General features: G+C 46.9%; 1 protein-coding gene across 2 annotated transcripts in view; it reads left to right on the plus strand.

The window, feature by feature from the left end:
* The window catches only part of NEK10 (NIMA related kinase 10), a 177003-nt gene that overhangs the window by 33272 nt on the left and 130803 nt on the right, over positions 1-12928 (plus strand). The window contains exons 6-7 of one of the 2 annotated variants that reach the window (XM_045857452.1): positions 4963-5047; positions 12427-12468. In XM_045857452.1, the coding sequence (XP_045713408.1) occupies positions 4963-5047; positions 12427-12468 (127 nt within the window). Of the gene's footprint in view, positions 1-4962; positions 5048-11811; positions 11921-12426; positions 12469-12928 lie in introns of those variants that run through there. The other variant, XM_045857453.1, reaches the window with a different exon arrangement.

Genomic DNA, 12928 nt, shown 5'->3' on the forward strand with positions numbered 1-12928 from the left:
TGTAAGGCCTTCAGTGACTTCCCAGAATACAAAGTCCAAAGTCCCTATTTGGTTTCTGCAAAGCCCCGTGGATTGGGCTCCTGCCCTCTCTCTGACTTCACCTCCTCGCACTCTGTCTTTGCTCCTCTGCTCCAGTCCTGCGGACTTCCTTGCCATTCTTGGCACAAACCACTGCCCTCCTGCTCAGGGACTATATACTTAACTCTTCGGCTGTTCAGGCCTAGACCGTCTCCTCAGTTCACTCAGATGCTAATCCGATCAGAGAATCCTTCTCTGACTGTCCTAAAATAGCATCCCTGGTGTCCCTATGCCCTTAACCTTAGCTGTTCTTCACCGGTCACCACCCATTTTTATCTGTGTGTGTATATCAGTGGTCTTCTCCCTTTAGAAGAAGCACCATGAACACAAGTGCATGCTTTCATCCCTGGGTGTGTAACCATGCCTGGCTCCTAGTCAGTGATGAATAAATGTTTGAAACCATTGTACCTCTGAAACCTTCATTAACTATTTAGAAGAAACGCCCAGAAGACAGTCCTTTCTGCTCAATATCTCTCTGAGTTTAGGGACCAGCATAATTCATTGGATGGACTTCTGATAGGGTGCCTGCTCTGCGTGAGATTTAGTGGTAGACAGAGGAAGAACAAAGATCCATTAAGAATAGTAGAACAAATGAGTAGATTCCTTGAATATTCATTTATAGTTAATTTCTATTTTGCTGTTATTTTACTTTATCAACTATCCAAAGAATAGGGCTCTGTCATATGAATTTGAGGTAATATTTATTTTGAAATGGGCTTGAGTTCTTCCACATTAACATTTGGAGTCAAAATGGGCAGTTTTGTTGTTGTTTGTGTTAAAGCACATAGTGCAACAACATGAAATGGGAAATCTAAGGAACACCCTGCCATGAAGTTGCTGCTCATTCTGAGAGAAGGACAGAGGGAAGCACATTGTAAATGGGGCAGTCTAGATTGAAACCTCTGGTGTTTGCTTCAGCCCCCAGAGTCACTTAACCCCAGACCACCTGATGCTCTCCTTTATCTCGGTACTTGCAGCTGTATTCAATATTTAACATCACGGCTTTGTGACTCATGTTTCCATGGAACGCTCACACCCCATATGGGTTTCTTCCACCATATGAGAAGGCAAACCCCTCAACTACCCTTTCTCTTTTCAGCTTGATCCCAGCTTCCTTCTCTTTACATCGACAGCAGAAGGTGGCATCTGATGCTGCAAGTGACATGGCAGCTGGGCGTAGACAAAGGCCATGGGAGCCGATCACGCTGCCATGTATTAATAGTCGTGTGAAAGCCGTGGCAGAAGTTCAGTCACAAGAGGGGATAAACATTTGCCTGCTCTGAATCCGTGGCTGCGTGGGTGCTATATTGGGACACAAGCCTCCCGGGAAACACTATCTTTGCAGACAGACAGGTTTTTCAGGGCTGCCTCAAAGGACCCTCCGGCCCCTGGGCTGAGCCCTCCCGCTCCCATACCAAGAGTCGCTTTCTTTTCAGTTGTCCCCTCGCATCGGACCAGGTCGGGGGAGGATGGCAGGAGCCCTGGCCTGGGAGCCAGGCACCGGCTTGCACCTCCACGCAGACTTGGGCCGGTCACTCGGCGCCTCGAGGCCACAGTTGCTGCCGTAGTGAAACGGAGGCTGACACCGCAGCCCGTCACTACCATTCTCCGCAGCTCTCGGGTGGCACTGCGTTGTGTGTTTCCTAGTCCCCCAAGTTTTGGCAAACAGAGACCCATATCGTCTTACAGAACACGCCATTCCCCTTGAACACCAGAGCCGCATGCGAGGTGCCACGTTCTCGTGGGGAGCCGAGGGCTGGGAGCCAAGGAAGGGACAACTGCTCCCTCGGAGGTCAGTGCTCGCAGAGGAGAAGCCAGAGGACTCAGACACCAGGAATTCTATTTACATTTACAGCAGCAGAGCCCAGAATCATGTAGAAATATTAATAGCTTGGGCTTTGGTCCCAAAACTGCAAAGCAAAAAAAAAAATGCCATTTGCTTGGAATAGAACTTTCAACTCTGTGACTTTTCTGGAACTTTTCATTTATTTACGCTCCTTTAATAGTTAAAGAGAAATAAAGCCCATTGTGAAATAATTTTCTTTCTTTTTTTTTTTAGAGGGGTCAGGAAACAAAAAACATTTCATGTTTATTCCAATATGAAAAAATATTGGCGAGGCCATGAACTTTTCTCATAAAGATCACATACAGTTAGGAATAACACCAAGCGGACAAATATTTGTAGCATGAATCATCTCTCAGGACGTCCCCTGGCTTTTCCCTTAAGTCAGGGGTGTCAGACTCATTTCCACCAGGGGCCACGTCAGCCTCGAGGTTACCTTCAAAGGGCCCAATGTAATTTTAGGACTGCATAAATGTAATTACTCCTTGATAGTCAAGTGAGAGTTTGGTGCTGCCACCGGGTACAAACAAGGTGCTGGGCTGGGTGACACAAGGTGGGGGGCTGGATGCGGCCCGCGGGCCTTGTGTTCGCCACCTGTGCCTCAAGTAATGGAAGGCAATCAGCATTGCTCCTCATCGGGTGGCCAGCAGCTGTTGTACCTTAGCCATTGTTTCTGGTGGGTCTGTGGGATGTATCTCTGCAGGGCAGCCCAGGCTGCATGCAAACTTTAGCTCACCCAAGCACTGCAAGGGAAAGCAGTCACATGCTGTTTCCCTATTGTTAGAGACTAAAGCTATGCTCTCTGCAATAGGAACCTCAGAATAACCACATCCTTACAAGTGTTCCCATAGGTGACAGTTTTAGATTCAAAGATTTCAGATCTGCATTATTTTTCCCAACATGGGGGAGTCAGGATAAACTGTAGGGCAGCTTCCCAGAGCGAGCTTGGATAGTTAGTTCTGCTTGGCTAATAGCTCCGGGATAGGTTGAATCCTGCCCTTATTTTTAGAAGAAACTGGAGTTTGCCTTCATAGGAAAGGTGTCACCGTCACCTGCCTGAGTTGGAGAAGGGTTGTAGTGTTGACCGCAGCTGGGGTGGGCAGCTCCAGCCGGGACCCTTGGTGATGGCAGGAAGAATAATTCTCAGCCAGCAATGCTCTTGGGATAGCTTGCCCACCCTCTCCCCACCGGGCCAGGCCTCTGTGTGGGGCTCCGATCTATAAGGAACAGTCATGCATCCTTGGCGATATAAGGCTGTGGGAAAGGCATGTTTGCCCACCTCCTTCCCATGAGCTAAGTCTTACTAGATGGCAGGAATGGCGAGTGGCTTGGGGAGGAGTGTCAGTGAGACAGGGTGGGGGAGGACACCTTCCTTTAGTGACAGTAACCACAGATGTCCATCCTGCCTTTGACAAGGGTGGGACTTCTGCACTCAGGTTTGGGATGTGCAGGTTTGTGGGCAGAGCTGAGTTTCTCAGGACTGCAGAGAAGACGAAGGTGAATTCTACCATTAAGGATTAAGGTGGGACAAGCCAGGCGAGAGTTGGCTTGAGATCCAGCTCTAGTCAATGCTACAATTGACAGAGGGGCAGGTGTTTAAAGTAACCTTGTTGGATGCACAACCAGCCCAGCTGTGGAGGTGCGAGAGAGGGAGGGAGAAATTCTGTGGATTCTAATTTGGAACAGTGTTCTTGATCTTCCTTAGTTTTTCTTGGCTAGGTATGGAGTAGCAGATACTTTTTATTTTAGGATTCTGTTAACATTTGTACCAAGTACCACGGTTGGACCAGCTTGGAGAGCATTGTGAGGCAAGGGTCACCCGGCAGGGACCACCTTGCAGGGGTGACTCAGGCGGTGCGCCCGGCGGCAAGCTGCAGTCCCCGCTGGTGCTCAGCCTCCTAGCTTCTCACCTTCGGATGCAGCCTGTGCCACGTTGGTGGCGTCTGCACCACGACATATACTTGGGTTAGAACAGCTGCTTGAGGCTGGTCTCATGTCACCTCAGGGAGCATCTTTCCAGTTCTCTGGGAGGCTCCAGCAGAGGGCTGCCACGGGAAGCACCAAAGGCTCAGTCACCCAAACTGCCCACTGAAGTGCCCTGGGGCTTCAGGGAACACCCTGGGGGGTCAGGGGATATTTTAAATGTTCAAGGACAGCAGTGATACATGGCATCCGTCAGCCACAGTGCAAACTACTCGGGGGAGTTTACGACTTCCACACTAAGCTTGTGCTACTTCCTGGACGCCTGGATGGCGTGTCTTACTGACGCTGGGGTTTCCACGGTTGCTGTGGTGCAAAGCAGGTGGAAGCAGACACAGAGATGCTGCTGTCCAATCTGATTCCCAGGCTCGAGAGGTTGCTTAGTGTCTGTGTGCACACACCGCATTGATAAGTTAATGTGGTTATTTGAGAATAAAATACAAACATCTTTCTTTTAGTGTATGTGTGTTATTTTTCAAATGGATGCTAAGTTATTAGGGCACCTATTTTTATTAAGTTGAACCTAATTACAGGACCTTCTAGCTATTTCTTTTGGTCAGGGGCTGCCTGGAGTCAGTAACGGCATTGTAAACCATGTAATATTATGGGCCTCTGCTTCAGAGTGATAATGGTTTTTAAGTGTTTTGCATTAAAATGGGTCAAGTGCTTAAGTCCCATATAATAGTTTCCAGTAAAGATTAAGTTTTATTTTTTAAATGATTTTATTTATTTATTTTTAGAGAAAGGAGAAGGGAGGGAGAAAGAGAGGGAGAGAAATATCAATGTGTGGTTGCCTCTCTCTCGCCCTTTACTGGGGACCTGGCCCACAACCCAGGCATGTGCCCTGATGAGGAATTGAACCACTGACGCTTTGGTTTGCAGTCAAACCAAAACAATCCACTGAGCCACCCCAGCCAGGGCATGAAGATTAAATGTTAAGTACACTAATGTTATTCCTTTGTATGTTGCTCATTCTCCTCCATGGTCTTGTGTTGTTCATGAATTGGCATGTTGGTCTTCAAACACAAACAAACATGTTCTCTCCTGTTTTCTTCTTTCAGAGAGTGGGTTAACCGAGCCCCATCTATTCATTTCCTGAGAGTGTTAATCTGTCTGAGACTGCTAATGAGGGATCCATGTTACCAGGTTGGTTGAAAAAAAAATACAGATATTTTCTACTTGTGATGAAGATGAAAAAAAAAAAAACCCCAAACAAACTGGTGGGTTTTTCTTTGAAGCAAATGTGTTAACTTTTTTTCTCTTGCACAACTCAGTAGCTTCCAAATTTGGGAAGGATCTCATCTGCTATTTAAAAAGATAGAGAAGTGATTTATTGGGGCAAAAAAATCTGTACATTTCTACTATATTACCTATGAGATTGAAGTGGATTACACACTGGCCTATGTTTTCGTTATTACCTGGCATTTCAAACCACAGGCAGTTCAGAGAGGTGTGTGCCTAACCACACCTTCAGCCATGTTTGAGGCTAAGCAGTTCACTAGGTCAAAGTCAGCAGTGACAAGTGGGGGCTTCTTACGAAGCTACGGAGGTGGCCCGTAGGAAAGGCAGGACCTGCAGCTTTAGTAGCTGATCCAGAGTCCATGTGCTTCCCCAAATCTAACCCAAGCCCCTGAGTGGGAGGCGAGCAAGGGGCCTCCCACTGGTCTCACTAGTTAGTAGAATGTTCAGTGTCTCCCAAACTCGACTGTGTAGAGGAATCACCTGGGGACCTTGGAAATGCTGGTTCTGCTTCAGTCAGTGTACATGGGAGCCTGAGATTCTGCATGTCTAACAAGCTTCCAGGGGATGTCGATACCACTGGTCCATGGCCCACAAGTAAGTAGCAAGAATTTAGTGCTTTAGCAGTAAGGCCCTGAAGAAAAGCTGACTTAACCCTTCACCTGGACTTCTGAAGTTACTCCTCTAATCCCAGCTGCTGGATAGCTGCTTCCATCAAGGGCAGTCCTTCAACTCTGTGCATCAGAAGCACACGTGGGACGCAAAGATGGCAGTTTCTGATTCAGCAGGTTTGGGGAGGGCCTGATAATCTGCACTGCTAGCCAGTTCCTGGTGATTCTGCCACTGCCAGTCAGGCAACCACCAGAGTTTGAGAACTACTTCCCCAGGGCCGCAAAATTGCTCATTAATCCCTGTAGTTTCTGCTTGCTGTTTTTGAATATCTAAAGAGCATTCTAATTACTCGTACATGCTTTGGTAATCTTCACAGATTATTTTTTTCCCCTAAGAAGTGTCTCCTTTTATGCTCTGTCCTGATAAATTACCGGGAAGCTCAGGCCACTCTGAAGATCATGTATTTTGGATTTGATTCTATTGATGGATTATCATTTGAGTTGAATATACTTCTGTTCATCTGTTCCAAACTTGGTTTGAAAACCAAAAAAGTGTTTTGGCATTAGCCAGCCACAGAGCCTGCTCCGACTTGATTCTTCTCAGAGTCGTGGTGGCTCCACATTTGTCCTGTAGAAGAATCATCTGCTTCTTCCCTCTGTGTTCTAGGCTGGCTTTGTGCTATTGTGGGTTAGCTAACCTCGACCATTTGAATATGGGACTCAGGGCACACTCTGATGGCTTTATGTCCTGGTTGCTCAGAGTTTGCTGGGAGTTGTCCATTTCTCAAGTGACCAAACATACAGAACTGTGTGTTCTGTGCATTTCCGAGCTGCCATAAGCAATTTTGTGTGGGCCATATGTAATAAGGCTGAACCATATGTTCCACTTTGCCTGGGTTGGTTCCAGTTGTGCTCATTGTTCCCACTTAATTATTAATAGCACCTTCTTTTATTCTCCAGCATGTCTCTGTTTGGATGAGAACATTGTATATGTATTCACGGAGGAGGGCAGAGAGCTAGTTCATTTCACTTACAGAAATTAGCAAAATATTTGCCTTAGCGATGTTCTGTTTGTTCAGAAGACCGATGACAGTTGTGTCATGTTCTGCTAATCTCCTTTCTTAATCTAGCTCTTGATGGATTGAAACAGGGTTGATTGCAGTGCTCTCCAAAGGAAAGAATTCAGTCGGCTCTTTGTTTATGGGAGTACGTGACCAAAACACACATTAAACCGTATCTGTGGCTGATTTCCAGCCTTTCCATAGAAGGGGATGCTCTCTGAGTCGCTCCCGCTGCCACTCTTTTCACAAAGAGGAGCGTGTGCTCAGGCAGCTATTTAAGATCTTAAATTGCCAAGAATTCTTGGCCAAAGTCACCAGGCTAGGCTGGGGTTTACGACAGTTTGTGCCAGAGAATCTCCGCAAGCCTTCGCTGCAGCTTAGCATTCTTTTCCTCGCTTGTGGAATCAGCGTCGCAGGGCCGCAGTGGCCCTTCCAAGCCCTCTCCACTTCTCACACCCAGCCCGCCTCCCGCACCTGTCGTCCTCATCGAAGTCCGTCGTCTGTTTCACAGGGAACTCAGAAGACATCCCGGGGGGGTGCTCTTATTTCCTCCCCTTAGTTGCTTCAAATATTTGGGTTATCCTGCAACTTCACTTCTCTTCTTGTTTTGAAAGCACTATCCCCTGGTTTTTGCCAAGGCTTACCCTTTCTTCTCTTCTCTTTGTTATGTTGCCAGTGGCTCCCTCCTCGTTCTCCTTTATCATAAAAGTACCCGTTCCTTGACCCAGATATCCTTTCACATCTTCTATCTTACCTTCACAGCTACATTTTTGAAAGGTCAGGAGATGTCTCCTGAACCCACTTCCTTTCTATCTAGACTGATGTATCATGTAACTTGCATGTTGAATTCTGTGTCCAGGGTCCTCTCTGGAAGGCGTTTAAACAGACCCTGGTGTGCAATGCCTCAGTCACCGGTCCTCCACCCAGAGGCTGCAGACTGGTGGCTCTTGCCTGTCAGTGTGCAGAGGCTTCCGAGTATGCTTTGCAGAGACTCCAGCAAGAAAACCCTGGATGAAAGAGAAGCCGTAATTGCTGCGAGTTTTCCATGATTAGAGGAAGACATATATTCTGAGATTTCAAGTGTAGGAATCCCAAGTAGCATGAAGATAAATGCCCAGCTGGACTCACAGCGAACCCATAGCATGTTATTTATCAAGGATAAAGAGAATATCTTAAAAGCTCCTGACTGCAGTTACGTTAGACACCAATAAGAAGACAGTCTGCCTGACCGGCCTTCTCTCGGCGCCTGCATCTCTCGGCCTCTGCGGCGGCACACGCCTCTCACCACGTTTTCTGCCGGCCTGCAGCAACCTCGAGGCCCTCTAGCTCTTCCTCAGCATTTTTTTTTCCTGTAGTATTTACTCGCTCCTTTTTAAAATCCCGCTTTTCTAAATGTTAACTTTTTCAAAGTCGTTTTCTTTATCCTCATCTTCCCCATCTCCCTGGCTCTGGGATTCAACTATCATTTGTTGCTGTTGCTGTTCTTCGCTCACAAGCACCTATCCGCCCCAAGTTTCCAGGGCTGTTTGGGCAGCCACCTCGATGACACAGTAGCAAAATGGTCCTCCGAGTGTAAGAACTGCTTACAGGTCTCCGAATCCCCCTCAGGGGGGCCACAGGATCAGAACTTCCTTCCGAACAGTGCTTGCGTGGTGTTTGCCCTGGTGCTCGCACAGTCTAACCAGTGCGCCGTGGAGTGGTCCAGAGCCGGCAGGGGGCGTGATCCGTCGGGGCTCTGATGCCGGATGGAGCGTGTGCTGCGAACTCGTGTGTGTTAGAAACTTCTCACTTGCAGTTGCCAATATGGGAACTAGAAATAGATAGGGCCCACATAAACAAAAGCTCTTTGGGGTTCTGAATAATGTTTAAGAGTGCAAAGGGGCACAAAGACCAGCGAGCGTGAGAAGCACCGCCGCAGCACACTATACTCAGTAACTTTCGCGTGGACCTCTGTGGTTCTTCCACAGGCCCTCCGGTGGGGTGGTTGCCATTGCTCCTGGGAAGATACACAAAGGGCAGTGCGTAGAGGGGCCGTAACATCGTCTTGGAGGAGTAACAGCGTGGAAGCACTGATAAGTGTTGCACAGAGAATGATCACGTTAACGGTTCAGTATCAGGGGCTCACTGCAGTGTGTTACACACTGATTTAGCTGCCGGGGAGGTGTAGGGCGAGCACGTCCGAAGGCAATGACGTTTTCAGCTGTGGTGAAAAGAGTGGTGCATTGTTCTAACAATACCCATGCTGGCATGCAGTGTGCTCTATTTTTTTAGACACACGTTTTATCTGTGTTATATTACTGTATCATTTTTTTAAAAAGGAAAAGCTCAGGGAATAGGCAGAACAAGGACACTTGTTCACATGGTGCACACTGAGCTGATGGACTGATTGACTACAGGGCTCTCTCCAGGTCATCAGGCTCAGAAGTGCAGAACCCAGCCTGTGGCCTCTCGGCCTGTGACCAGGGAGAGAATGCTGAGGCCCGAAAGGGCACGTGGGAGCCATTGCTGCAATCTAAGCATGCAGCATATTTGCTTTTCAGATCAGTCACCAGCCTGCCAAGCCTGGGTATGTGCCTACCTCGTGGTCTTGCTTTTCTCCAGTCAATGCTCCCAGGTTAAAGCAGTCCCGTTGGTGTGGCCAAAGGAAATACAAGGAAGACCATAGGTCTCTGAGCAATTTCCTGGCCCGACTCTAGTCTCCATAGGAGCAGGAGAGGTGGCAGAGTGTTTATTTCATAAACGCAGGGTAAATTCTTGAGTACATAGCAACAAAATTCTCTGAGAGGGACAGAGCCTCTTGGCCCTTCTTATATTTCATGACAGCACTTCTCAAGCTGTGCTTCACGGTAGTTAAAAAGTGTTCTGTGGGAAGAACTGTGCTTCGATGAATGATGTTGAGGAAAAGCTGCTCTCCAGTTCCCCCCTCGGAGACTGAGCGTGCGTGGCAGAATGAGAAGCTCCGAGGAGTTCTATGGTAGAGGAGCTTGTTAAACTCTGTTTAACTTAGCCCCTAGCATTTCCCAAGCACTCTGAATTTGATCATGAAACTTTTTCTTCTTCTTCTTCTTTTTTTTTTTTTTGTAGAATTTCTACTCCCACCCACTGTGCAGAATAGAATGATCATTCCCACAACATAGTGGGGGAAACACAGACTTAGTCCTGTATTGTTAACGTGATTGGATAGATGCAATTCTTGTCAAGGTAAACATTTAGAAACGACCATGACCGTGACCAATCATTTAAACATTATCCTTTCCCTCCGAGTCTTCTCATCCAAGCTTTAAATTTAAATCTCCTTTACGTCAGATTTCAATCTTCTGCCCTCATCTCAGTTTTCAAGGGCAGCTGTACTTTTATTTTCCGCCTGCGTATGCCATCAGGAACTCTGCATGTCCACTCGAGCCTTCTCCTGTGACCTAGTCTATTCCTCCCTCCTTCCTGTGTTTGCTAATCATGTCCCTGTCCCCAGTCACCCAGGCTCAAATTATGGTGATGTCTTCCACTTTACTCCCTGTCTTCCAACGTGTCTTCCTGTTCAGTTGATCCTACCACTTGAAAGCCTGTCCCCACGTCTCCATCAGCCTTCCCACGGCCGCTGCCAACCAAGTGGGCTTCCAGGTGACACTCTGCATCCCCGTTTAGACCCAGACTAGAGGGAAGTCTTTACAGCTGACTCCAGCCAGTCTCTCATTCACACATTTTCACTGGGTTTCATGGTGTGCATGGCAAAGTCCAAATGCAGGCGCACGTCCAAGCCCTGCCACAGTGGAATTCCATCCTGCTTCTCTGACACTGTTCCCAGTGACGCCCTCCATGGGGTTATGGAAGTGCTCTGCGGAGTTGGAGAACAGCTTGAGGTTCTTTCTGCACAACCTCTGCACCTCTGAGCTTACTGTTCTCTTTGCTTGGGACCTCCTTTATCTTCCCGTCTCTCCCCACCCCCCTTTTTCTCAGCAAGTCTACCCATCGTTCTCAGCCCGCCTGAGACCATCACCTTATGATGTTTCCCTCGGTCCTTTCAACAGGGTGTGATGTGTCCCTTCCCTGGGGTATCATAGCACTTTGTGTACAACTTTCTTTGAACACTGACCACATTCTGTCTTAAATTCCCATTATTTGTAGATCTATCAATACCTTATGCTTCCTAATACACCTCGGTCATCTGCATATCTGTGTCCTCTTAAGAGCCTAACACAAGAGTTTTACATAATAGGAATGAAAAAAATATTTGTAGAATAAATATTAATAGTTTTAGAATGTTATTTTTAGATGTACAAAATACCCTGCCATAAGTAGGAATAATGTATACAATACTCATATTCTTTAATTATAGCTTTTCTAGATTGAGTAGCCAGGGTGAGAATTCAAGTTAGTAGCTAGTCACAGAACTATTTTTAATCGAGTTATAAATGGCCCTTCATTCTTAATTTAAACCTGGGTATGTTTAGCATTTCCAAATTCACTTCATGCAGAATAAGGAAGCCTTGACCCGGGAGGCCCGGAGCACTTCCCCCAGCCTGCTCGCTCGCTCGGCCAGCCTCCTGGTGGGACTGTGCTCTTCTCTCTCGCATGCACGCACGCACGCACTCACGCACTCATCCCTCGGCATTTCCCAGAACTGCCCTGGTGGCTGACGTTTGTATTTCAAATAACTTCCTTGTGAGCAGGTCAGGTGAGAAGAGAGATGTCAATACAGCTTTAATTAAACAGGTTAGGGCCACCAGAAATATGTTGGCCTGAAAATAAATGTCAGTGTGAATAACCTGAGAGCATTTACTATTCATAGAGTTTCGAGCAAGTCCTTTCCATGACTCCAGCCTCCCATTCCTCCTCTTTCCCAATTAACACTTTTAGAGCAGCTTCAGAAGTGTAATAACATGCCTTCTTATTGGGAATTGGACTTAAAGACCTGTATCAGGAGACATTTTGCAGAGATTATCCTGACATTGGTTTAGAAGGGCACAGGTTTAAGAAGACCATTAGCCCAGTCAGTTTAAAGGGAAACCCTGCACTCTAGTCTATTACAGCATTGCATCTCAGTCCTTACGGAGCGTGTGAATTTCCCAGGGATCTTGTTGAGTTTCCGAGTATGATCCAGCAGGTCTGGGGTGAGTCGGACATTTCTCATTTCTGGTCAGCTCCCGGGTGAGACCGATGCTGCTGGTCCGTGGACCACACCAGGCAGAGGCCTAGGGGAAGGTCCCGGGGGTTTGGTGACTCTGAATTCTCCTCTCGACTTGTCACTTAGGCAACATGGTTTACCTTTCTGGGTCTTGTTTTTTTCCTAACCTGCAACATGAAGGGGTTGAAGGGAATGGTATCTAACAGTCTCCAGTTCTAACATTTTTTGATGACATGGGAGGAAGTGGAAAGACGTGGAGTTTGGCTGAAGCTCTGCACATAATTACAGTTTCTAAATCTCAACCCACCTTTCATTTTAATTAACAGTTGATCTTACATGGAGTGCAAATGGCAAGCACTGAAGTTTTCCATGTTTATGTTAGAATGTGGATCTTCTTAAAATAATCTAAATCTCATGATTTAATAAAAGTGCATGTAACTTTTCCCTCCACCCTCATTTTTTAATGCATGTCCTATTGTTTTTATTTATTAGGAAATACTCCATACCTTGGGTGGGATTGAAAACCTAGCTCAGGTAAGATTCCTTTTGTGGTTGATGGTCCTGCCTTTCCATTTTGTGCTGTGGCTCTGGGCAAGGATGACGGAGGCATGTGACAGAAGGTGGCTGCCTTTTTTTTTTTTTTAACCTTAGGCTGCTTACCAAGGGGAGGAGCAGGGTGTGAGGTGTGCCTGTGCAGCAAGATACTCAGAGAGCAGAGCAGGACCCATGACATTTTATTTGGCTAATTGGGCTCACTTGACCCAGCCAGTTGAAAGGACAAGGTGCTGTAAAAGGTCACAAGTGTTGAGTTAGTAGTGAAAAGAAAGAGGCCTTGGCTGGCTGGTGGCCTGAGTCCTCAGCCTTGCACTTACAAGTGATGGGGGAAAACGTTGGTTTTGAAGCTGTTCACAGTTTCTCACACACAGAAAGAATCACTGTGCTCACCAAGATTTTAACAAGTACATGACAATGTGAGGAATGCTTATAACTTCAT

The sequence above is a fragment of the Phyllostomus hastatus genome, unplaced genomic scaffold, assembly GCF_019186645.2.
Source record: "Phyllostomus hastatus isolate PE091 unplaced genomic scaffold, TTU_PhHast_1.1 phas_scaffold_129, whole genome shotgun sequence".
Taxonomy (NCBI): domain Eukaryota; kingdom Metazoa; phylum Chordata; class Mammalia; order Chiroptera; family Phyllostomidae; genus Phyllostomus; species Phyllostomus hastatus.